Source organism: Peromyscus leucopus, chromosome 9, assembly GCF_004664715.2.
Source record: "Peromyscus leucopus breed LL Stock chromosome 9, UCI_PerLeu_2.1, whole genome shotgun sequence".
NCBI lineage: Eukaryota > Metazoa > Chordata > Mammalia > Rodentia > Cricetidae > Peromyscus > Peromyscus leucopus.
In genome coordinates, this window is record NC_051070.1 from 66,880,537 (window position 1) to 66,907,743 (window position 27,207).

The following is a 27,207-nucleotide window of genomic DNA, read 5'->3' on the forward strand; positions in this document are numbered from 1 at the left end:
TAAAAAAAAATTTTTGAATGGGTCTTCAATCTCACCAACATTCCTGCTCACCTCAGGCTGCATTAAGAAAGAGTCCTGCATGTGATCTCGAACTTCCTTCAGGAAACTTGGATGGCTACCTACCTAAAACATTGTAAAAGATTTTATAAGTACATAAAGAAAAGCTGTTAGACTGAAAAGCAAATAAATAATCTATTAAAGTTGCTTCAATTGTTGACTGATTTTTAATCTCCTAATTTTCAACAGTGTATTTTCTGTTCTGTGCTCACTGCTGAAGAGGGGGGAAATGATAAAACATTAACAGAACAATGTAGAAAAGAAAAACAGAGTTTTGATTCATCCCTGCACACCCCAGCAGCATTCAAGAACCAACACCTGTTCTTTAATGCTAGATAAGCATAATAGTATTATGATTAACACACACACACACATACAAAACACACACATACAACACACACACACACACACACACACACACAAAATACGAGGAAAAAAGAAAAGAGCCCTAGACTACAAAGTAATTTAAGTTAAAAACAGCAATCCTCATCACCAAAAAGCAAAGTTAAAACTTTAAAATTAGTAAGGTAATAGATGTCAAAACCCAAATTACCAATGTTAGAATAGCAGGCAAAAATTTCGTAAGTAGCCATCATAAAAATGCTTCAATAATTACAATATGCTTGAAGAAGAAATAAAGCAGAACCTCTCAATTAAAAAACAGGTATGGAGCCGGGCGGTGGTGGCGCACGCCTTTAATCCCAGCACTCAGGAGGCAGAGCCAGGAGGATCTCTGTGAGTTCGAGGCCAGCCTGGGCTACCAAGTGAGTCCCAGGAAAGGCGCAAAGCTACACAGAGAAAACCTATCTCGAAAAACCAAAAATAAATAAATACATACATACATACATACATACATACATACATACATACATACATACATACAGGTATGGAGCCAGGTGTGGTGCTGCACACCTTTAATCCCAGCACTTCAGAGACTGAGGCAGGCAGATCTCTGGAATTCAGGCTGGAACCAAGGCTACATAGTAAGATCCGGTCTTAAAGAATCAGACAATTGTAAGACAATAAGCAGAAATTGTACTATTTCATATCTTTGGAGCTCTGAAGGAATAAGACAAAAAGAAGAGTTTTCCAAGAAATAATGCCTGAAGATGCCTCATATCAGGCAGAAGAGGTAATCTACAGATAGAAGCTGAGTAAACCCTAGATTAATTTCATCCCTGCCCCCCCCCAAAAAAAGACAAGAAACATCAACAATTTGTTAAAATTAAAGACAAGAATAAAATTTTGAAATGAGCAACAGAAGAGCTTATAGAAGAAACTCAACACCAACGGCAGCATAGAGAGACAAAACATTCACCTTCTACTCTAGAAACCCAACACCAACGGCAGCATAACACATTTATTTCTTTGTCTTTTGAGATGGGGTCTTACTATGTAACCTTGGTTCCAGCCTGAATTCCAGAGATCTGCCTGCCTCAGTCTCTGAAGTACTGGGATTAAAGGTGTGCAGCACACACCTGGCTCCATACCTGTTTTTAATTGAGAAGTTCTACTTTATTTCTTCTTCAAGCAAATTGTAATTATTGAAGCATTTTTATGATGGCTTATAATAAATAAGTTTTAGCTTAGGTGCTTGTTTTCGCCTTGATTACTATGATTTGTAAGGTAGTACCTTAGTCTGCTGTTTTGTTCTGTATATATACAGCTTATCTATTATGCATATTTTACTTCTAAATGTATTTACAAACTCAAACTAGAGACCAAAAACTGGAAACTAATCTTAAAGCTGAAATATAAAGGTAATCATTCCCAACCCAAGCTCTAACAGTTTGAAAACCCCTCTCCAACTCCCCCAAAAGAAAATTCAAAAGAGGAATTACACTAGTAGCATTTACTATTGTATGTAAAAATCACAAGTTGATTTCCAACAACCTACATATATTCTTAATTCATTTGAGGTAGGCCATCTTCACATAAAGAAAATTATGAACTTAAATGAGATTCCAAGATAAATATGGCTAAATCTTCCTATATTAGAACTACAATGCTTCCAAACTCACCCAAAAGAACACCTGGGGTTTTTTAGCACATAAATTACCTGTTTGTATTCACTGACACAACTCTGACAGCAAAATCTTTTCTGCTGACCATCGATCACCAGAACATTATTTCCAGCACCTTTACTAGGCAAATATTCTCCACACTGTTCACAGCAATTCATTATTAGACCATTGGCCATTCTGTATCGATTGAAGCAGTGATCACTGCACAGCTTATGAGTCATATTTTTAAAACTAACTTCATGGCGAATCTAAAAGAAAAACAAACAATTTTAAAGAGTGTATCTGTTTCAAGTAGCTAAAAAGCTGATCGATCCAACAGCAACAAACACCCAAGAAAGCTAAATGTGAGGAAAAGGAAAAATCAAACTACATATCCTATGTCTTTAAACTGTTTATATACACAAGAACATAGGCACACATGCAAGGCACTATCGAAAATGAATGACCCCAGTGATTATCACTATAAATTTCTCTAAAGATAGATTAAAAACAACAGAAAAACCATGTCTGGATTGTGTTAATGTTACATTTCATAAACAGACTTACTATAAGTCTTTAGACAACTCCAAAAGAAATGATAGAGTACACTGCACTAGGCAAGAGAGAAGAAAAGCCAGTACTACAAACAATTCAAATAAGGTATGCATATACAGGTTACTTTAATGTCATAATTAATGTGAATTTATTTTGTTGAAAATTCTTTCACTTCTATTTGCCCATGTTTGTCTTTTTATGTAGTCAGTGTATTTGTATAAATAAACATATTATTAGACCAATAAAAAAAAGAAAAAGTACAATCATAATACTGTGATTACTCTCAACCTATGAAATAAACAAGGTAATTCTTCCTGAGTCAGCTTTCTTGGAAGACTAGGATCGCATAATAGAATACTCTAAAAAGTTTACATATCCTCTCTTCTAATGATACGTGCACCAATAAAAAGTAGGGAAAGCTGTCAACACCTGCAATAATCTCACATGAGAGTAAATGAAAAGTACACAAGTACAAACCTCAGTCAGTTTGCCACAGATTGTGCATCTCGATTTATTTAGAGCTCCTTTAGCAGGACTCTGCTTGTCTTCATAGAGAGACAGACAAGATGTGCTACAAAATTCTTGGAAGGACTCACTTGAATCTACTTGAGCAACAATTGTTCCTTTCATTGTAGTTATATCTCTGAAAAACAAGAGGTACAACTTAAAGTTCCATTTCAAAAGAAACTAAAAATAACAGTTATAACCAATATTTTTAATTTCCACAGATTGACTCATAGAAATTAAACACCATTTTTAGATTCAGGAGATCACTTTTAGTATAAAATATGAACTCTTGGCAATAAGATTAAAAAGTCAAAATATTTGGTCCTGTCACTAATAATTTATCTTCAAATGCACTAACAAGGCTTTTAGATATTGGAAACACGAAAATAAAATTAACATAATTACATGGAATTAAACTGATAGTGCCTGTTCAATTCCCCTCTCCGATTAAAAGGTAAACATAAGATTCCTAGAGTATAGAAATTTAACATCAAGAGAGACTATACGAAATATTTTCTACTTAAATGCACCACTTGCCAGGCATGGTGGCTCACACCTATAATCCGAATACTTAGAAGATGGAGGTAAAAAGGGTCGGAGGTTCAAGGTCCTCAATATACAGGCAACCTAGATTACATAAGACCCTGTTTGGACATAAATTTTAAAATGAATTAATTAATTAATGTGTAAATAAATAAATAAAATGAGTAAATAGAATATGGGGGGGCATGCACCTGTAATCCTAGCATGAGAAAAAAATAGGGGATTGCCACAAGTTTGAAGCCAGACTGTCTTTTTTTTTTTTTTTTTTGAAACAGGGTTTCTTCTGTGTAGTTGTGGTGCCTGTCCTGGATCTCACTCTGTAGACCAGGCTGGCCTCGAACTCACAGAGATCCACCTGGCTCTGTCTTCTGAGTACTGTACTGGGATTAAAAGCGTGCACCACCACCACCACCACCACCACCACCACCACCACCACCGCCGCCGCCCGGCGCCAGAATATTTTATATAAAGTTCTAAAACAGCCTGGACTAAAAGCAAGATATCTCAAAAAAAAAAAAAACACCTAAAATATGACACTACTGAATTTAAAGAAATACCAAATTTCTAGACTCTCTTACAGTATTTAAGTGTATTGTAAAATAATCTATACACTATAGAACAATTGTTTCTGTGCTTGGATTTACTACAAAAATAAAGCACTAAGTCCTTCCCAGATGTCTAATACCTAAAAATAGCTTCAGATTTGGGCAGCTCCTAGAGAGTACAGAAAATCCATTTGACCCTGCAATACATTGTATCATCCAGTTTTGTTTGCAATCATTGAGAACAGTTCTAAAACAGGATATAAACTGTATGCCCAAGAATAGCAAAAAAAAAGGGGGGGGGCTAACTTAGGTCATAAAACTATAAACTTTGACAACACTCAAAACAAATATTCACACAAAACCCAGAGATTTGTCAAATTGAAGATAACCACAGTCCAAAAACAGTGTAAAATGCAGCTTATTTTAATACAGAATGTACCATATATACTCTAAAGTAAGACCTTGTACCATATATACATTCTATATCATAAATGTAAGTAAATTAACTGTCTAACATTAAGCTACATTCTTACAGTTAATAGTGCATTCAGTAGTAGAATGCCTCTATGAGGGAGGCTCTGGGCTTAATCCCTAGCACTGTAAAAAGGAAAAAAAAAGTAAAACAAAAAATTCACATTTTTACAAATTCAAGGGGTCCATTAGAGAAGAGAGTCAAAATAATTACAAGGGTCTAAACAAATTACCCAAAACCTACCAAATAGAAAGCTCAATCTATAGCTTCCAAGATTCAAAGTGGCTTACCAATTTTTAAAACATGAATTCATCTCTAAGAGTCTCAATAAAACTTCTAAACACTTTTATGATTATTATTCAGCCACATGGAACTGTATAAAAGGTTAATCTTACTTTTTACACATAACACAGAGTTTCTTTGGAGCAGGTTTATGAGAGAATGAAGAAAGGCAGGTAGTTGAACAAAAGAGGTGAGCTGATCCTTTTCGTTGATAAGCTGTTTGCCCCTTCTGTAGAGGTTTTTTGCAGTTTGCACACGTGACTTTAACTGGTTTAGTGGGTTGTTGTTGGGCAGAAGGCTGGAATATCTGTTTAGGAAGTGAGGCCACTGGTGATAAAGAATCCACCCCTTGTTGTTTCTGGTTACGAGGAAATGATGCTGACTGGGAGATCCAAGAATCTTAAAAACAAAACATAGAGAAAATAATAATATAAATAGATATTTAAAGACATAGAAATTATCAAAGCAATAGTTTTAATTTCCCAGTTTGCCAAAGTTTATAATACTGATTAAAGCCACACATGGTGGCTCATGCCTATAATCCCAACACTTAAGAAACTGAAGGATTGCCATGAATTTAAGACCAGCCTGAGCTCTAAAGTAAGACCTTGTCTCAGATGCTAATGAAGCAGCAATTTTGCAGAAGTACAAAGTCTGTGGCTAAGATTGTCTGCTTTCTAGAAACAATACATTATAGTCTTAAAAATGGCAAGACAATAGATTTCAAGTGTTCTCATAAAAAGAAAGCACATGGCATAATATATGATTGGCTTGATTTAGTCATTCCACAATATATACATATTTCTAATCAATATGTTCTACATGATAAAAGCATATTATTTCTGTTTGTCGGTTTAAATAAAAGTACATGACATACATGTGACTCTCCCCACATACTGTACATATGTAATTAAAAAATTAGCCAGGCGGTGGTGGCGCACGCCTTTAATCCCAGCACTAGGGAGGTAGAGCCAGAGATCTGTGAGTTCAAGACCAGCCTGGGCTACAGAGTGAGTTCCAGGAAAGGCGCAAAGCTACACAGAGAAACCCTGTCTTGAAAAACCAAAAAAATAAATATAAATAAATAAAAATAAAAAAGGAATGGAGCTGGACAATAGCTCAGTTGGTAATGTACTTGCTGCACAAGCATGAGGGTCTGAATTCAATAGAACTCATGGTTTTTATTTTTATTTTGTTTGCTTGGTTTGTTTTGTTTTTTGGTTTTGGTTTTGGTTTTGGTTTTGGTTTGTTTGTTTGTTTGTTTGTAAAGCAAGCCAATGGAGTGGAGAGATGGCTCTTTCAGGGGTCCTGAGTTCAATTCTCAGCAACCATATGGTTGCATAGATGGTTCACAACCATCTATGAGACCTGGTGCCCTCTTCTGGTCTGCAGGCATACATGCAGGCAGAACACTGTATATATAACAAGTATTTTTAAAGAAGAAAAAGCAAGCCAAGTATGATTGATACACACACTCATAATCCCAGAAGGAGGCAAAGACAGATCCCTAGGGCTCACTGGCCAGCCAGCCTAGCCAACTTAGTGAGCTCCAGGCAAATTAGAGACTTTGTCTCAAACTCAGGATTAATCTCTGGCATCCAAAGGAATGCACATGTACCCTACACAAACACGCATGCACATACATATAACAAAGCAGTAAGTAAGACCACTTCTAAGATTGGTGTACTCCTTAGAAAAATGTGTTTCACTCTTGTTGACACTAGAACTAGTACCAAACATTCAATGTGATAACACATATAAAAAGCTAGCACAGTGGCTAGCATACAGAAAGCACTAAAAAATGTCATTGGTTATGAGACAGGAAGTGCAGACAGAGAAACCTTGTCTTGAAAAACCAACAAATAGCCAGGCACGTTACCAAATCTTGAAAAACTTCTTTACCTACAAAAGCATTTAAGAATCAGCCTCATGGTTTCAAGCAATTGCATACTTTCAGTCAGATTTTGTATTATTGCCTGACTATATTAATGCTCCTTCTTCAACTTAAAAAAGAATGAAAGATGGTGGTGTGGCTCAACAGGTAGAGTACACGCCAAGCCTAGGCTCAGTCCTCAGCACCACAAAAAAATAGGCACAGTAACACAATTCTGTAATCCCAGCACTTGGAAGAGGGGACAGAAGAACTGAAAGTTCCAAGTCATGGAGCTGTAAAGATGGCTCAGCAGTTAAAAATACTCCTCTTACAGAGGACTAGGGTACAAGTCCCAGTATCCACATGGTGGCTAACAACCATCAGTAACTCCAGTTCTAGGGAATCTGCCACCTCCTGGTCTCCATGGCATGAAGGCATGCATGTGGTACATATACATATGTGTAAGTAAAAACTGACACATAAAAGAAAAATAAAAGAAAAATTCCTTTAAAATTCAAAGATATTATTGGCTGTATAGTTATTCTGAGGCCATCTGGGGCTATGTGAAACCTTGAGTAATGGGTGATTTGAATGAGCAATGTCCCTCATGTATTTAAAGACTTGATCCCCAGCGGGTATAACTGCTTAGGGAAATTATAGAGCTTTTAGGATGTGCAGTCTCAAGTAAATAAATCACTGGAGGCAAGCTAATTTGAGATGAATACATATGAACACATAGAAGAGATGAACACATAGAACAGACTGTCTCAAATAAAATACACACACACATAAAATAAACAGTACATTCTGGAACTATTTTCTTGCGAGCATCAATTTTAACTGATCAATTTTAATAAATGGTTAAAAACAGTTTAATATATATATGAGGCTGAACACATTGCTAGGTAATTAGGGGCACTTTCTGCTCTTCCAGATGAACCAAGTTCTGTTATCAGCACCCATGTCAAGAAGCTCACAACTCCATGTAGCACCAGCTCATAGGATCAGAAACCCTCTTCTGACCTCTTCAGGCAACCCCTACATTTACAGAGACACACAGACACAAATACAAATCTTTAAAAAGGCCAAAATCACTGGGTAGTAATGGTGCATGTCTTTCAGATGTCTGAGTCCAAGGCCAGAAGAAACTGTCTGATTCCCTGGAGTGAGATCCAGGACAACCAGGGCTACACAGAGAAACCTTGTCTCAAAAAATTGATGGATGGATGGATAGATGGATAGATAGATGGATGGACAAACATATAAATAAATAAGGTCAAAATGCTTACACATAGTATGCTTAAACTAGAGGATTTTTAAGAAAGGTATCGTGGAACACATTTTTAATCTGAGTTTCAGGAGGCAGAGGCAGGTAAATCAAGAGTTCCAGGCCAGCCAGCAATACAGAGTGAGATCCTGTCTCCAAAAACAAGAATTGTTTTGTTTGTTTTTAATACAAATACTGGATCACTAAGACTTTCAATTTCGTGGGATCATCTTTTGATGATACTTACTTGGGGGAAATGGTGCTTTAAGATTTTATTTGGCTAGGTGAGACAGTTGATTGGCTTGATCAGGTTGGGAGGCAACTAGGCAGTGGGACCGAGTCCTGTGCTCATTGCATGAGTTGGCTGTTTGAAACCTGGAGTTTATGCAGGGACACTTGGCTCAGTCTGGGAGGAAGGGACTGGACCTCCCTGGACTGAGTCTACCAGGTTGATCGCAGTCCTCGGGGGAGGACTTGTCCTGGAAGAGGTGGGAATGGAGGGTAGGCTAGGGGTAAGGGGAGGAGGTGGGAGGGGGGAGAATAGGGGAACCCATGGCTGATATGTAGAACTGAATGGTATTGTAAAATAAAATATATATATTTAAAAAAAAAAAGATTTTATTTGGCTTCATGCCTGTAGAAATAATGTATGACTTTCTTTACATATCAGCTCTTCTATTTCCCCTACTTCCAGGTTTTCACTTCCTCCCATATTTAAATGGCAGGAATGGTAATCATTTATCTAAGCCCTCAGTTTTATATAAACAGATAAAAGGATTAACAGTTACATTTTTCCAAATAACACCAGTAGAAGAACTGGTATCAACAGCAAGATTTTATAACACTCTTTTTCAGTCAGGGTGGCCTCAAACTCTATATGTACCTGAGAATGGCAATGAATTACTGACCCCTCATGCCTAGGAATACAGATCAGCACCATGATACCCAGATAAATTTTCTTTCTCTTAATCTACTATTCTCTATTACAAATGTAAACACCCCCAAAATGCAAGAGCTAATTAAAAACTGCATCAATCAGTCTGATTATTTTGGGTGTTTTGTTTTGTTTTGTTTTTTAACAGTTTGAGGAAATCAGCTCTCATTCTGGGAGTCAGCTCTCTTCCACCATGTGAATTCCTTGGATGGACCTCAAGTGGTCAGGCTTGGTAGCATGGATATTCATTCATTCACTGAGCTATCCTGCCAGCTCTATGTTTTTCTTAAGTGCACTTTATATTCCTTTATATAATTATTATTAAGTAGCATACAGATAGTACATAATTTTTATGACCCATAAATATTCCTAAAGAAATAAGTATAACAAGATAAATGCACAGATTACTAAGAGTAGTTAAATTTAAAAACCTAGAACAAAACTAAGTAGAGAATCAAGAACTCTGAGACATACACTTGACATGGACAAACTTTAAGAACTATTGTGGGGGCTAGAGGATGGCTCAGCAATCAAGAGCACTTGGTGCTCTTCTAGGACTGGAGTTGCAGTACCCAGCACCCACGTCAAGTAGTTCACAACTACCTATGATGTTAGCTCCAAAAGATCTGATACCCCCTCTAATCTCTACAGGCACTTGCCCACACACGTGCACAAAACAGACAGGCACATAAGGCATAAATAAAAATAAATCTTTTAAAAAGAAAAAAAATGTTAAGTATTTAAAGGCATAGTGTAGAGTCAAAACCGTACCTACACTATGCTCTCAGAATTACAGATACTATCAATTAATTCACTTTTATTTTTGAGACAGGGTCTCACTATATAGCCCTGGCTAAAGTAACTGATTCTTCTTAATGGTGATAATCAATGCTGTTATTTGCTTCTTCATACTAATAGTTAAAACACTTATAATAATTAGAAAAACAGTTATTCTAAGACAGGCAGTGGTGGAGCACACTTTAATTCCAGCACTCAGGAGGCAGAAGCAGGCAGATCTCTGTGAGTTCAAGGCCAGCTTGGTCAACAAAGCCAAGTTCCAGGACAGCCAGGGCTTTTACACAAAGAAACCCTGTCTCGAGGGGGAGAAAAGAAAAATATGTTAATATATACATGTTAGCAGTATGAACTTGTGCTTTGGAAAGCCATATGTCAATATATGTCCAAAGTCAAAAATGCTCAGTCTGGCTGGGCAGTGGTGTGCACGCCTTTAATCCCAGAACTGGGGAGGCAGAGGAAGGAGAATCTCTGAATTTGAGGCCAGCCTGGTCTACAGAGTGAGTTCCAAGACAGCCAGGACTACACAGAGAAACCCTGTCTCAAAAAACAAAAACAAAAAACAAAAAAGCTCAGTCTGGGGTATGGCTCAGTAGAGTCTGTATAACAGCATATTCCTAACACTCCAAAACCTATGCATGAGGAAGTGAGATGGCTCAGAGGTAAAGTTTCAACAAGCCCCAGGTCCAACAAGACAGAAGGAAAGAGAACCTAACCCCTGTAAGGTTGTCTGTGTCCTGGCTAATTTTATGTTAACTTGACAAACAAGCTCAAGTTATTTGAGAAAAAACCTCCATATGATTTGCCTATAGGTACCAGACAGCAGTGGCACTCGCCTTTAATCCCAGCACTGGGAGGCAGAGCCAGGCAGATCTCTGTGATGAGTTCAAGGCCACCCTAGTCTACAGAGCAAGATTGGGGGGGGGGGGTTGTCTACAGGCAAATCTTAATTACTGACTGATACGGGAGGGCCTAGTCCATTGTATGAGTGGTGCCATCCTTGGACAGGTGGTCCTGAGGTGCTATAAGAATGCAGGCTGGCTGGGCGGTGGTGGCGCACGCCTTTAGTCCCAGCACTCGGGAGGCAGAGCCAGGCGGATCTCTGTGAGTTCGAGGCCAGCCTGGGCTACCAAGTGAGCTCCAGGAAAGGCGCAAAGCTACACAGAGAAACCCTGTCTTGTAAAAAAAAAAAAAAAAGAATGCAGGTTGACCAAGTCAGGAGAGAGTAAGCCAATAACCAACACTACAGCATAAATAACCTCTGCATGAGCTCCTACCCCCACATTCCAGTCTGAAGTTTCTGTCCTTCCATTCATGAAGGCCTGTGAGCAGGACATGGAGGATGAAAAAAACCCTTTCTCCCTCTTCTTGTTTTTGGTCTTGGTGTTATATCAGAGCAATATAATAACTAAGACAGCATGTGTACAAATATATGTGAGAATGAGAAAGTGAGATAGAGAGGAAATGAGAATTCTTATTTTTTATTTAAGGCTTTTCCTAACACACACTATGGAGGAGGAAAAAGAAATTTTTAAACTGAGCATGGTAGTGGTGCAAGCCTGTAATCCCTGCACTCAGTTGTAAAAGCAAAACAATTAGAAGTTCAAGGTCATCCTTAGTTACATACTGAACCCAAGTGTGGGCTACATAAAACTCAGTCTCAAAAAAGAAGTAGGTCTGGGTAAAGAATTCTACATGGAAGAATAAAAACCAAACGTCATCACCTAGAATGCACACACACTAAAAAAAAATAAAAAAAATAAAAAGCCACAGGTACAATGAAGTGCACCTGTAATCCAATACTGGGGAAGCATAGCCAGGAGGATCCCTAGGGCTTGCTGGTCAACCAGTCTAGTCAAATCCATGGGTTCCAGGTTCACTTGGAAACCTTGCCTCAAAAATAAAAAAGTGGTTGAGGAACATGTCCAACAACAGGCCTCTACATGCATGTGTACATAACACTGTGGTGGTTTGAATAAGAATGTCCCCCGATAGGTTCATACATTTGAATGCTTGATCATCAGAAGGTAGCACTATTGGAGAGGGATTAGGAGGTGTGGCCTTGTTGGAGTAAGTATGTCACTGGGTTTCAAAAGCCCACACAAAGCCCAGTCTCTCTTCCCCTGACTGTGGATCAGGATGTAGCTCTCACCATGATGATATTGGATCAACCCTTTGAAACTGTAAGCAAGCCTGCAATTATATGCTTTCTTTTATAAGAGATGTTTGGGTCATGGTCTCTTCACAGCAACAAAATAGTGACTAAGACAAGCACACACACAAAGCTCATATAAACTCACACATAACAATACTCATGCATGTATGTATTTACACATATACATGTATGCATATGTATGGGGAAGAGGTATTGAAACAAATCTCTAAAATGAGTAAGAAGAAACATCTCTTCAGCCAGGGGGTGGCGGCACACACCTTTGATGCCTGCACTCAGAATCTGATCCCCCCACACCACTCCTACAGGGTTTCTTTGTGCACCCCTGGCTGTCCTGGAACTCGCTCTATAGACCAGGCTGGGTTCACACTCAGAAATCTGCCTGCCTCTGCCTCCCAAGTATTGGGATTGAAGGTGTGCAACACCACACCCAGCTCCATTTTTTTCCAAACTAAAAAGTATGGGGATAACCTATGTCCTAACTTCACCTCTAGAAATATATGCTAAGATAACCAGAAATATGAACAAAATATAGTAAATAGAAAAAAACATAGGTAGAAATGGACACAAATCCCCACTGGACAGTCATGAACACATATAAACAGAATGAGGTGCCATGGTACATCCCAGGAATACCAGACTCAGAAGGCTGAAACAGAAAGATCACCGTGAGTTCAAAGATACGAAGTGGGATCTGACCATGTCTCAACTACTCCCCACAAATTATACAGAAACTGTTAATGTTGTGAGAAGTATAATATTAAAAGGGAAAAACAAAATACCTAAGGCTGGAGATTAGGCTCAGTGGTTAAGAATGTTTGTTCTTGCAAAGGACCTCAGTTCAATTCTTAGCATGTACATGGAAGCACACCACCTCCTTGGGCACCAGGCACACACATGGTGCATAGACATACATGCAGGCAAAACACTCATAGACACAAAATAATAAAGTAAATTTAAAGATAATAAAAATAAAATAAAATGATAGTATACAAAGCTACATTTCAATTAGGCTTAATTTAAAAAAAAACACAAACAAAACTACCAGAATTTAAAGATAATTACCAACAGCATTGACAATGATCATGTTCAATTAGTATAAGGGACTCTGCCCCCCATTCTTAAATGCCCCTTATGCATTTTCCAAACATTCTTCACTAATCAGATACTAATGTTCAAGTAAATAAACAAAAGTAACAGGCTGGAGAGTTGGCTTACAGATTAAGAGTAACTGGCTGTACCTCCAGAGGACCCAAGTTTGATTCCCAGCACCCACATGGGGGCTCACAACTATCTGTAATTCCAGTTTCTGAGAATTCTATACCTCTTCTGGCCTCAAGTTCATGGTGCAGATACATACACACAGGCAAACTCATACACATTGAATAAATAAATTAGTTTAAAAAAGAAATAACTGGGGCTGGAGAAATGGCTCAGCGGTTAAGAGCACTGGCTGCTCTTCCAAAGGATCTGAGTTCAATTCCCAGCACCCATTTGGTGGCTCACAACCATCTGTAATGAGATCTGGTGCCCTCTTCTGGCCTGCAGGCATACATACAGGCAGAATACTGCATACATAATAAATAAATCTTTGAAAAAAAAAAAACTGCCGGGCGGTGGTGGCGCACGCCTTTAATCCCAGCACTCGGGAGGCAAAGCCAGGTGGATCTCTGTGAGTTCGAGGCCAGCCTGGTCTACCAAGTGAGTTCCAGGAAAGGCGCAAAGCTACACAGAGAAACCCTGTCTCAAAAAAAAAAAAAGAAAAAGAAAAAAAATAACTGGCATATATATCAAAGTGCAGTGCACATCATCTACATTTTAGTAACTCAAATTAATTCTTCACAATCCTAGGGTGTTAAAGTTGCTAATGAGACTGAATAAGTGGAGACAGACAGAGAGAAACTGAGATAGAGACAGGCATATCTACATGCAGAGAAAGATGAAAGCAGAGGAACATATACCATTATGGTTGTGAAAAGGCCAGTTTTATATGTTGCCTGGTTTGGGGAGAGAGCTTTTTGAGATAGTGTCTCACTATAGCCTAAGATGCCGTCAATGTGCTACATGGCAAAGGATGGCTTTGAATTCCTGATCTTTCTGCCTTCATCTCTCAAGTGCTGGAAGTACAGGTATGTGCCACTACACCCAGCTAAGGCCAGAATTATTACAATCTCTGTATTTTACTATTTTTCAATGAGCAAAGAAGCTCACAGAAAGGAAGATCCAATAGTCAAAAACTATACCAACTTTCAAAAATGATAATAAATGTTTATTGAAAACACTGGAAAAAAGTAAAATAAAATAAAATAACAACATAGATAAGCAATCAAAACCAAACACAAGGCAAATGTACTGTCACACACCTTTAATCCCAGCACTTTGGAGACAAAGGCAAGCAGATCTCTGTGAGTTCAAGGTCAGCCTGGTTTACATAGCAAGTTCCAGGCCAGTCAAGGATACACAGTGAGACCCTGGCTCAAAAGAACAAAGATAATAACAAGCAAACAAACTACAAGGATCTCAAAGTCATTGAGTAGAATATAGTAAATCTGTGCCTGTCAATCATCCCTTAAAATAGTTTAAAAATGAAAAATAATATATTTGGCTTTCTTCAAAAGAAAAGAAATAAAAGGATACCTTAGTCAATTCTTTAATAAAAATATGGAAAATATGCAGAAGAGAATGTAAGTTCAATTATATAACATTTTTCAGGATATTATTCTTTTTCTTTTAATTTACATATTTAAACATTAATGCATATTAGCAAAAAGCAATGACAAGATGCTATAATTACACATTATTTTTGTTCACTAAACATAAAATCATACTGCTATTAATATTCTACTTCACAAATACTACACATTGTTTTACAATTCATTAAAATTTCAAGCTTTAATGTCAACAGAATGAAAACATTTTTCTATATGAAGATATTAAACAAAGCAACACCTCTTATTACAATGAAAAAGGGATCAGACAAATTATTAAATTCATTTGCATGAAGCAGAGTATCACTACTTACCAGGATTATGATGCGGTGCAGACTCGCCATTCTGAAATACATCTCCTGCAACATTCATCCTACCAGGATTAAAAGGTCCTACTCCAGACTTGGACTGTGAAGTTAAAGATGGGGTGTATGTTTGTATATTAACACCAAAGTTACTTGACTGAAGTCCGTTAGAGACATCTCCCAGGTTGGTATTATGCAGTGATGTCACATGAGTAATCATTAAGTTCATGTCTCTCCCGTCAGTATTTTCTAGCTGGCCATCACTCACAGAGCTTACGCCTGTTTCTAAGGTTGTAACATTAGCAATCTGAATTTCAGAGTCTGGTTCTGTGGTAATACCACTGTTACCCATTCCTGTGTTTACCTTACTTCTTGAAAAAGTGGAAGTGGAGAAATCCACATCATTCGTTCTGTTTTTAGTTTCAGAAGGTCTCCTTTCAATAAAATTTGAGGAATTCTTCTCTTGCCCTTGATTTGTCTCCATGTCCTCTTCATCATCAATGACAATTGTCTCACTTACACTGCCCTTCTGAGAAGCCAACTCTTTCAATGAAGGAAGGACTTTGGGATCATTTCCTTGTAGTTCTTCATTTTTTGAAGATGTAAATGTTACGCTTCTTTGATCGGCAACCGAAGGTGCAGAAGATGGAGGAGGTTGCACAGGTTCAATAAAAACAACGTCATCATCATCTTCCATTGATGAATTCTGAAACTTACTAGATCTAGACACTAAAGGATTCGGTGGGCCACTAAATGAATTTCCTACGTTCGTGAGACTAGTTGCCATGGCTGTACTTCCTAATAAAACAGGAGTTTGATCAGTCAATTCTAATGTTCCCACTGAACTTGTGTCCATGCCAAAGAACCTGTTCAGGGAAATGAAATATATATATGTAAGTATATGACTTGATTTTTAAAGATGCACTTATTTTCTGTTGTAAGACTGCCGTAATATCTTCTGTGGTCTTAAACATTCCATTATTTACATATCCATATAGCTACATGCATGGGAACAAGGAAAACAGCCAATCCTCAGTAATCATGTGTACTATACACTCCCGCGTTCTTTCTAGAGATACACTATTTACTCTATAAAGTTTACCAAAATGTAAACAGTAAGTGTCAACAGAAATCCAAAACTAACATAATATGAAAGTAAAGAGTCAACATCAGGTATCTTCCTCTATTGTTCTCCATCTATTTTTTTTTTTTTTTCTCACTGAACCTGGAACTCACTGTTAATTTGGTCTTTGGACACTCAGAAACATTCATTTTACTGTTAACAAATTTTTCACAACCATACAGTTTAAGAAGGTTGTCAGGTCCTAAGAAGTATGGTACTGTTGACACCTTAATCTGATCCCAGTGAAATGGATTCCAGATTTCTGGGCCCCAAAACTATCAGGTTAAATTTCTGTTGTTTTAAGCTACCAAGTTTATTGTAGTTTGTTGCAGCAGCCATAGGAAACCCATATAATCCACTTCTCTGTTCAATCATCTCCCAAACAACCTCCATCTAGGTATAATTTGTATCCTATGTTAATAATTAAGAAATTACAAGCCAGACATTGTACAGGCCTTTAATTCCAAACAAAAGCAGGTGGAGTTCCAGACCAACCTGCTTTTACATAGAGTTCCAGGCCAGCTAGAACTACACACTAAAACCCTATCTTTATATATAAAGGAAGGCCAGGCAGTGGTAGTGCACACCTTTAATCCCAGCACTGAGGCAGGGGCAGGCAAATCACTAAATTCAAGGCCAGCTTGGTCTACAGAGCAAGTTCCAGGACAGCCAGGGCTACAGAGAGAAACCCTGTCTCTAAACCACCTCCAACCCCCCAAAAAGGAAGGAACTGTAGCTTAGGCATTGGAGAGGTGGCTCAGCAATTTACTGACGGTTTTTTTCAGAGGATCTAGGTCCAATTCTCAGCACCCACGTGTTTGTTCATGACCATCTGTAACTCCAGGGAATCAGATGGTTTCTTCTGGCCTCCATGGGCACTAGGAATATACATGATGCAGACATACACATAAAATAATAAAATTTATACACATACACATACACACACACACACACACACACACAAGCAAACACTCTCCCCCTCTCTCTCTCAAAAATTGTAACTTAGCGAAGCTAGTTTGTCCAAGTATACAGTATTGAATACACAGCCTCTAAACTCAAGAGCCAATGTTCTGCTACATTCAACTATTTCTGTTCATTTGTTGTTTTTAGAAAGGCTCTCACTCTGTAACCCAATCTAGTCTCAAATCATGGCAACCCTCCTGTCTCAGCCTCAAGTACTGGTTTATAACAGGCATGCGCCACCCCACCACATCCAGCTCCAATTAAAATTCTCTAAATACCTAACATAATGCCTACCTATGTTGAAGCCAAAAAGAGAGAAGGCAGAGCTAATAAAAGAAAAAAAACAGAACAAAATTCTTGAATACATGGAGATGAGATTACGTACACAAAAGGTAGCAATACTAATTCTCAAGAAATCTGGAGATCTTAGAGATGAAAGAGATCAGTGGACCAAGCCGAGGGGGGAAATAGAGAGCATACACTCTAGGTAGATTTGTAGACATGACACAAGTTGAAGTGGTTTATAGATGGCAATGTTATTTTCAGAGGATGCTACCTAAAGAGACAACAGATATACAGGTACTATTTATGTATGTGTGTATGCACATTCATGAGTATACACATATATAGGCATGTATGCACATGTGCACAGAGGCCAGAAAGCAACATGCATTTATTCCTCAGTGGCTCTTGTTTGAATGTAATCAACCCCCATAAGCTCATGGAGAGGGATACTATTAGGAGGTATGGCCTTGTTGGAGGTAGTAGTGTGTCACTGTGGTGGCATGCTTTGAGGTCTCATCTATGCTCAAGCCATACCCAGTGACTGAGTTCACTTCCTGCAATCAAGATGCAAGACTCTCAGCTCCAGCACCATGTCTGCCTTCATGCTGCCATGTCCTCACCATGATGATAATGGACTAAACCTCTGAAAATGTAAACCACCCCAGGTAAATGTTCTCCTTTGTAAGAGTTGCCATGTTCATAGTGTCTCTCACAGCAATAGAAACCCTAAGACAGCTCTTTACCTTATTTTTTTAATTAAGGTTTAGTTTTATTTTATTTATGTGTACGTGTACTAAGTACATGCCACATGTGTGTAGATATCCACAGAGGCGAAGAGAGGGCATTAGATCCCCTGGAGCTGGAATTACAGGCAGTTGTGAGCTGCTCAAAGTGGGTGCTAAGAACAAACTCAAGTCTTCCGGAAGAACAAGAAGCACTCTTAACCACTGAGTCACCTCTCCAACACTTTCCACCTTAATTTTTAAGACAGAATCTCTTGCTTCACCTGAAGCTCATCCATTTGACTAGACTGACTGGCTAGCAAGTTCCAGAGATCCTGCTGTCTCCTTCTCCACTGCTAGGATGACAGACATGCACCACCACACACAGCTTCTTACATGGGTGCTCAAACTCAGGTCCTAATGCTTGCATGCTTGTGCAGCAACCATTTTTTCATCTGAGCCATCACCCCAGCCCCTAGCTGTGAAAATTTTAAAAACCTGGCTTAAAACCATAAAAGTACAAAGAGCTACCAGGATAGAGGACATAAATGTAACTATCACTTCGATTAATGGGTGACAGGGTAGAAAATGTGTTCACTGTTTATCATATGCTTAATTTTTGGATCACATGATTTTCATTTTTTTTTTTAAGCTAATTTAGGGGGGACTTGGCTTTTATGTTTGAGATAGGGCCTTATTATGTAGTCCTAGCTGGCCAGGTACTCAATATGTAGCCTTGAACCTGTGGCAATCCTCCTGCCTTATCCTCCCAAGTGCTAAGATTACAGGTGTAAACTATCATGTCTGGTTATAAATTTAAGTTTTTTAAAACAGAAAGAGGTATGAAGATGTAGCTCAGTTGGCAGACTGTTTGCTTAGAATGCACAAAATCCTGGGTTCAGATCCCTATCATGACATAACCCAGGGGCAGAAGCACCCATTTGTAATCCCAGAACCTATAATGAGAAGGCAAGAGATCCTGCAGCAGGGCTTGTAATTGGTAATACAGTGGCTATACACAAATAAACTTGAAGATTCCCACTAATTAAGAATTCATGCCAGGCAGTGGTGGTACACACCTTTAATCCCAGCACTCGGGAGGCGGAGGCAGGCAGATCTCTGTGAGTTCAAGGCCAGCCTGGTCTACAGATCCAGATCCAGGACAAGCACCAAACTACACAGAGAAACCCTGTCTCAAAAAACCAAAAAGAAGAATTCATAAAATCATCCCAGGGCTTTGTGAATGGAAGACCTTCATTCTAAATTTTACTCTACCTCTGTTGTCAGAATAAGCAAAGGTATGTATCATGAGACTTAGCTTTAGTGACTGCCTATCTTCCCATTAATTTAATTTAAATTCCTTGTTAAAGACAATTCAGGTTTAAAGGATATGGGAATATTTTATTACTATATGTAATATGGCTTGAGGCCAGCCTAGGCTACATGAGACTTCAGTCTATTAAAACAAATAACAACAACAAAACCTTTTAAATAAATAAGGACAAAAAAAAAGCAACATAAAAAAGGGGACAAACTAAACCTAAATTCATAATGGAAGGAAATTAAAAAAAAAAGTAGAAATAAATAACATTAAAATAGAAAAACAAAAGCAAAGACCAATTCTTTTGGGGAGAAAAAAGCCTCAAATTACTAAAAATGGGGATGTAACTATTAACCTTACAGAAATAGAATTTTCAAAGACTACCATGGACAATTCATTATATGCCAAACTGAATAACAAAGATGAAATGAAAAAAAATCCTTAAAATTCACACAAAGGAAAAACATGAAATCTGAGTAGATCTAAAATAGGCAAGTTGATTAAGCCAGAAGTCAGTAATCAGAAACATCTCAGCAAAAAATAAGATTAGGGCAGATAACTTTACTCATGAATTCTATAGCATTTCAAAATAACCAAAAACCAAAAATAATGAAAAGGGGAACATTTCCAAACTCTCTTTTTTAATCCCGAATATATAAATACCTTACAGGCAACTTATAGTAATCTTTAAAAAGACAAATCCATGATTTGCTTGGTGCCACAGGCCTTTAACACCAACACTGGGAGGCAGAATAAGGAGGATCTCGGTGAGTTGTTGGAGACCAGCATGGTCTGTGTATCAAACTTGAGGACAGCCAGGACTACAGAGAGACCCTTTCTCAAAAAATAAACAACAAAAGACAGCTCCAAAAGTCCTTAACAGAGAAATAAATAAATGAATGGATAAAGAATATGATATACAGAGAGTATATTCTAGCATAAAGAATGGGATCCTGTTAATTATAGGAAAATGGATGAACTAGAGGAAATCATGTTGAGTAAAATAATACATCTGGGTCCTGTGCTTTCTTTCACATATGGTAACAAAAATAAAGATGACCTAAAGGAAAAAAAAATTCACAAAACTGGTCCATTACTTAGACCATGTACAATACATTAATAAATCTCAAAAAAACAATCAAAATCTAAATAGAAGCCAACTAAAACTCTTAGAGAGAGAAAACTTCAATCCACTGGAATTGTCATTCATTTTTGGATGACACCAAAAACACAGATAAGAAAAAAAACATTAGATTGCTCAAGATTTACAGTATTTGTGCAAAGAATTATTTCCAAGGAATTGAAGACAATGTAGAGGGAAAATACCTCCAAATCAAAAATCAACATCAAAATAAATGTAGGTAGGTAATTAGGTAGGTAGGTGGAATTTCCACAATACCAACCTATTTTTTAAGTGAACATCATACTTAAATAAAACACTTTGCCAGAAGACACACAAACAACCAATAACCAAATCAAAGATGGCCCAACATCATCAGTCATTAGGCAAATGTATATGAAACCAAGAGATCTCAACTGGATAGTATGTTATCTGTAATCTCAGCTCTGGAGAATGAGCAAAAGATTCAGGCCAGCCTGAGCTACATTTTAATATCTGTCTCAAGGTGGTAGCTCATGCCTTTAATCCCAACACTCAAGAAGCAGAGGGGAGTGGTTCTGAGTTTGAGGCCAGCCTAGTCTAAAAAGTGAGTTCCAAGACAGCCAGGGCTACACAGAGAAACCATCTCGAAAAAATGTTTAAGAGAGAGAGAAGCTCAAGGTATGAAGAAACCTCAACAACTTTTTAAAAGTTGTATTATACTTATGTGCGCATGTGAGTGTGCATATACGTGGGTGTGTGTGTCTATGGATATGTGTGCACATACATGCGTACAGTGTGTACAGAGGTCAGAGAAGCCAGTTCCCCACTTCCAACATGCAGGTCCTAATAGTAAGCACCTTTACCTGCTGAGCCACCTCACTGCCCAACCCCTCTAAGCAACTTTTTTTAACTGAATTGCTGTCATCCATCAACTATATCACTGGATATATGTCCAAAAAGACATGAAGGGAGAAACTCAAAATGACATTTGTACATCTATGTTTATATAGTAGTAGTATTCACAAATGCCAGGAGGTTGAAGAAATCCAAATGTCTATCAAAGAATAAACAAAATATAGAATATCTACAAAGTAGGAAACTATTCAGGGTGTGTTACAGAAGCATGTGTCCTGGAGTACCTTAAAAAAAAAAAAAGACACACCGCCTATGATCTCACTTGAGCCACCTTTAATGGTCAGATTCATCTAAGCAAAAGTAAAACAGTTGCTACAAGAGAGATAAATAGGAAACTGTTTAATATTAGTTCTGGTTTTACAAGATCAAAACAAAGTTCTAAGATCTACTGCTGGCAACATGACACTATGAATGAGTGAGTGAGTGAGTGAGTGAGGGAGTGAGGGAGTGAGGGAGGGAGGGAGGGAGGGATTACAAGCTTGGTTGTTTTTGTTTTGTTTTTGGTTTAGTTTGGTTTGGTCTAGTTTTTCAAAACAAGGTTTCTCTGTGTGGCCCTGGTTATCCTAAAACTCTCAGACCAAGCTGGCCTCAAACTGGCCTCCATCTGCCTCTGCCTCCCAAGTACTGGAACCAAAGGCATGTATCACAACAACCCAGTAGTATTACATGTTTTAAGCTGTACTCTTAAGCTAAATATAGTGACACACACTTTTAATTTCAATGCACAGGAAGCAGAAATGTTCTATATAGCAAGTTCCAGACTTGCCAGAACTACATATAGTGAGATTTTGCCTCAAAAAAGAATTAAGATGGCCGGGCGGTGGTGGCGCACGCCTTTAATCCCAGCACTCGGGAGGCAGAGCCAGGCGGATCTCTGTGAGTTCGAGGCCAGCCTGGGCTACCAAGCGAGTCCCAGGAAAGGCGCAAAGCAACACAGAGAAACCCTGTCTCGAAAACCAAAAAAAAAAAAAAAAGAATTAAGATGATAAAATGTAGGGCTAGGGGTACATGAAGCTCAGTGATAGAATGCTTAACTAGCATTCCATAAGACCCCAGGTTCTCTCCAGCAGGAGAGCTATTATGTGGGATTTTATAAGAATTGGAAATGTTAAAGGGGAGAGAGAGGGCACACTCATCTATATTCCCAGCATTTGAGAAGCAGAGGCAGGTGTGTCAGGTCTTCTAGAGCAGCCTTAGTCACACAGGAATTTTGAGGCCAGCCTAGGCTACATGGGACCCAGTCCAAAAAAAAAAAAAGTTTAAACTTTAGTAAGAAAGATAATAAATATCCTCTTCCTCGTGCCCACTGGGGTGACCTTTTTTTTTTTTTTTTTTTAAATTTTATGTGTATGGGTGTTTTGCTTCCAAGTGTGTCTGTGCACTATGTGCATGACTGGTGCCCCTAAAGGCCAGAAGAGGGTGTAGTATCCACTGGAATAGGAGTTACAGATAGTTGTGAGCCTCCATATGGGAGCTGGGAAATCAAACCCAAAGCTCTTAATCGCTGAACCATCATCTAGTCTGTCAAGTATGAACAAAGACCTAAAAGCAGAGGTTTTGTGCATGACAATTAACTGTAAAGTATTACAGCATGGTGGAAAAGTTTGACAGTTGTTCTAAATTAGATAATGTATGACCTGTCAATTTTATTCATTTCACACATACACACTCAACAGTACTAAATACAAAGACTCAAATGAATAGTGTTAAACAAAGGACCAAAAGTAGAAACAGTGTAAATGTCCATCACCAAATTTATAAAAAAGCAAAAATGTTCTATATGCTTAGAATAGTACTCAGCCTTGAAAATGAATTAAATTCTGAAACATACAACATAGAACTCTGAAATACTGTACTAAGTGAAATAACTCAAACAACACAAAAAGACACACACACACAAAAAAAAACAAATACTATGATTCCAATCATGAGGTACTTACTACAGGGGAATTCCTAGAAACAAAGGTAAATTTGACAGAAGACGTTGCTTACTAGTGGAGTACCTGACTGACAGGCATAAAGTCCTGAGTTTGATCTTCACCACAGCAAAAACAAACAGCAAAGACAAAAATAAAAGGTAAATTTTTTTAGTGTAATTTACAGGAATATTTTGTTTTGTTTACTTTTTTTTTTTTTTTTTGGAGAAAAGGGCTTAACTCTGCTATCCAGGCTAACCTAGAATTCACTATACAGTCCAAGCTAGCTTCAACCACTGGTGATTCTCTTACCTCAGCCTTCTAAGTACTAGGACTACAGGTGTGAACAACCACATAAGATCAACACAAGAGGATGGCTCAGCAGCTGACCGAAGTGCATTTACCAGCATCCACGGCAGGCTGCTAAAAACTGCCTATGACAACAGCTCCAGGCAGATTTGATTTCTCTGGCCTCTGATGGCATTGTGAAGACATACATACAAGCATACATATACATATACACACATACATACATACATGTGCGCATATGCACAAAACCCCTAATTAAAAATAGTAAAACAAGCCAGGCAGTGGTGGCGGTGCACACCTTTAATCCCAGACACCATAATTAAAAATAGTAAAACAAGCCAGGTGGTGGTGCACACCTTTAATCTCAGCACTTGGAAGGCAGAGCCAGGCAGATCTGTGAGTTCGAGGCCAGCCTGGTCTACAAAGTGAGATCCAGGACAGCCTAAACTACATGGAGAAACCCTGTCTCAAAAAACCAAAATAAATAAATAGATAATAATAACAGTAATAACACAGAAGCTCAAGATGGCTTAGTGAATGAAGATCACTTGTTAATCTTGCAGACCTGGGTTTGATTCCCAGTATCCATATGGTGGCCTATAATCATCAGTAACTCCGGTTCTAGAGGATCCAATGCCTTCTTCTGGCCTCCAGGAGAACCAGACACACACATGGTACACATACATACATGCAGTCACATTTATACACATAAAATAAATCTTAAGAATTTTTTTTAAAGATTTATTTATTTATTATGTATACATTGTTCTGTCTGTACGTATCACCACAGGCCAGAAGAGGGCACCAGATCTCATTACAGATAGATGGTTGTGAGCCACCATGAATTTTTAAGTAATAATATTTTTCAAATGTCACGGGATTTTTTTTTTTTTTTTTTTTTTTTTGAGTCAGGATTTTTCTGTATAACAGCTCTGGCTGTTCTGTAACTCACTTTGTAGACCAGGCTGGCCTCGAACCCAGAGAGATATACCTGCCTCTGTCTCACGAGTGCTGGGATTAAAGGCGTGGGCCCCGCCACCACCCCCAGCACCGCCAGCACCAGCACCACCACCACTGCTGTCACAGCAAGTTTTAAAGGAAAAAGTGGAAGATAACTACAGGGGGGTGGGGGAGCCAAAACAACTAATGTGGTAGTTTGAATGTATTTGGCCCCCATAAGTTCATAGGGAGTGGCACTATTAGGAGGTATAGCTTTGTTGAAGAAATGTGTTAGCGTGGGGGCAGGCCTTGAGGTTTCCTATGCTCAAGATACCACTCAGTATCTAAGTCAACTTCCTATTGCCTGCAAGATGGTGTCAGAATTAAGATAAATCAGAGGATATCTTGCTAGTGTTTAGGGAAGCCCTCTTCCCTAGGACTCAACTATTACTCCAGCACCAAGTCTGCCTACATGCTGCCATGCTCTCCACCATGATGATAATGGACTGAACCTCTGAAACTGTAAGCAAGCCACCCCAATTAAATATTTTCATTTGTAAGAGTTGTCAAGGTCGGCTGGGTAGTGGTGGAGGTGGCCGCCGCCACCTTTAATCCCAGCACTCGGGAGGCAGAGGCAGGCGGATCTCTGTGAGTTCCTGGGCTACCAAGTGAGTTCCAGGAAAGGCGCAAAGCTACACAGAGAAACCCTGTCTCGAAAAACCAAAAAAAAAAAAAAAAAAAAAACCTAAAAACCTAACTAAGACAACCAATTAGGGGAAAAAACACTGACGTTTCTCCAATACTCCTACTCAAAATTCAGTACAGAAAATCTGTGACCAAATGTAGAGAAGGGCTTCCCTAAACACCAGCAAGATATCCTGATTCATCTCAATTCTGACACCATCTATCTAGAGACAACATGAGTCCTCATAGGTTGAGAACTCACAGACCTTCCATTTCAGATTGCAAGCCATAGGTTTGTGTTTAACTTGTGTTTGATTAATTAGCTCTAAACTGGGAGTCCTCAAGATCCTCTAGCTAAGTCCAAACTTTGCTAAAGATGTCCATAAAACTCAATTTGGAATTTATATTTAACAGTTTACTTTTTTGTTTTGTTTTTTGTTTTTCGAGACAGGGTTTCTGTGTGTAGCTTTGCGCCTTTCCTGGAACTCACTTTGGAGACCAGGCTGGCCTCGAACTCACAGAGATCCGCCTGCCTCTGCCTCCCGAGTGCTGGGATTAAAGGCGTGCGCCACCACCGCCCGGCAACAGTTTACTTTTTATAAATGATATTTTAAAGACTACAGAAGAGGGGCTGGAGAGATGGCTCAGAGGTTCAGAGCACTGGCTGCTCTTCCAGAGGTCCTGAGTTCAATTCCCAGCAACCACATGGTGGCTCACAACCATCTGTAATGAGATCTGGCGCCCTCTTCTGTATACATAATAAATAAATAAATAAATCTTTAAAAAAAAAAAAAAAAAAAAAAAAAAAGACTACAGAAGAGATCTAAAGAACCAGAAAGAGGGAAAGAGCCCATGCCTCCCCCACCTAGGGTGCCATTCTCCAAGGCTCTCTAAAAGTTCATCTATCCAAAAGCTCTCTGAAGCTTAGGTTTCATAGAAGCTTGTGAACACTGATGATAAGGTTAACTACCAACTCTCTTGCCCTTCCACAGAGGTAACAGTTTGGGACTGAAAAATCCGAACCCTTTTATCTCTCAGTCTTTCCGATTACCAGTCCCTTGCCCCACCCACATTCTGAAACCACCAAAGGACTGCCAGCCATCAGAAAACCTTGTTAGCATAGACATCACTCTGGAGATTCATAAACTTCAGGAGCAGTATGCCAGGAAATAGGGATCAAAAGTACATTTCAGTGGGGCTGGAGAGATGGCTCAGAGGTTAAGAACACTGGCTACTCTTCCAGAGGTCCTGAGTTTAATTCCCAGCAACGACATGGTGGCTCACAACCATCTATAATGAGATCTGATGATTCTGGCATTCAGGCATACATGCAGACAGAACATTATATATGTAACAAATAAATCTTTTTTTTAAAAAAAAAAGTACATTTCAGTTAAAAGTGAACACAAACTATTGAAAATAGCTACCAAAAAGAGCTACAGAGATGGCTCAGCAGTTATGAACACCAAGTTGCTTTTCCAGAGGATCCAGATTCTATTCACAACACCCACATGGACAACACACCACACATCTGTTAACTCTCCAGTTCCAGAGAATCAGACATCCTCTTCTGGCCTCTATTAGCACCAGACACACAGTGTCACTCAAGACACAAATGCAGGCAAAAACATCCATACACATAAAATAATACAACAGTAATTTTTTAAAACTTAAAAAAAAAAAGTTACTGAGGGAGGTAGGGGCACATGCCTTTAATTCCGGCACTCCGAGATGCAGAGGGAGGCATGAATCTCTGTGAGTTCAAGGCCAGCCTGGTCTATAGAGTTCCAGAACAACCAGTACAACACAGAGATACCCTGTTTGTGGGGGAAAGGGGGGGAAATAGCTACCAAGAAAGAAAAATTTAAGAACCAAAAGTAAATAAATATAAATTTAGACTCTAATAAAT

General features: G+C 38.6%; 1 protein-coding gene across 12 annotated transcripts in view; it reads right to left on the bottom strand.

Annotated features, from left to right (window-relative positions):
- Zmym2 (zinc finger MYM-type containing 2) overlaps window positions 1-27,207 on the bottom strand; it is an 85,858-nt gene that overhangs the window by 47,510 nt on the left and 11,141 nt on the right. For all 12 annotated transcript variants that reach the window (XR_005092176.1, XM_028858140.2, XM_028858137.2 and 9 more), the window contains 5 exons: window positions 15,029-15,885; window positions 5,078-5,363; window positions 3,093-3,258; window positions 2,117-2,329; window positions 52-123 (listed from right to left, as the gene is read on the bottom strand). Coding sequence is in view for 11 of the 12 variants with exons in the window: in XM_028858140.2 (XP_028713973.1) it covers window positions 52-123; window positions 2,117-2,329; window positions 3,093-3,258; window positions 5,078-5,363; window positions 15,029-15,875 (1,584 nt within the window). In the remaining variant the exon portion in view is untranslated. The remainder of the gene's footprint in view (window positions 1-51; window positions 124-2,116; window positions 2,330-3,092; window positions 3,259-5,077; window positions 5,364-15,028; window positions 15,886-27,207) is intronic.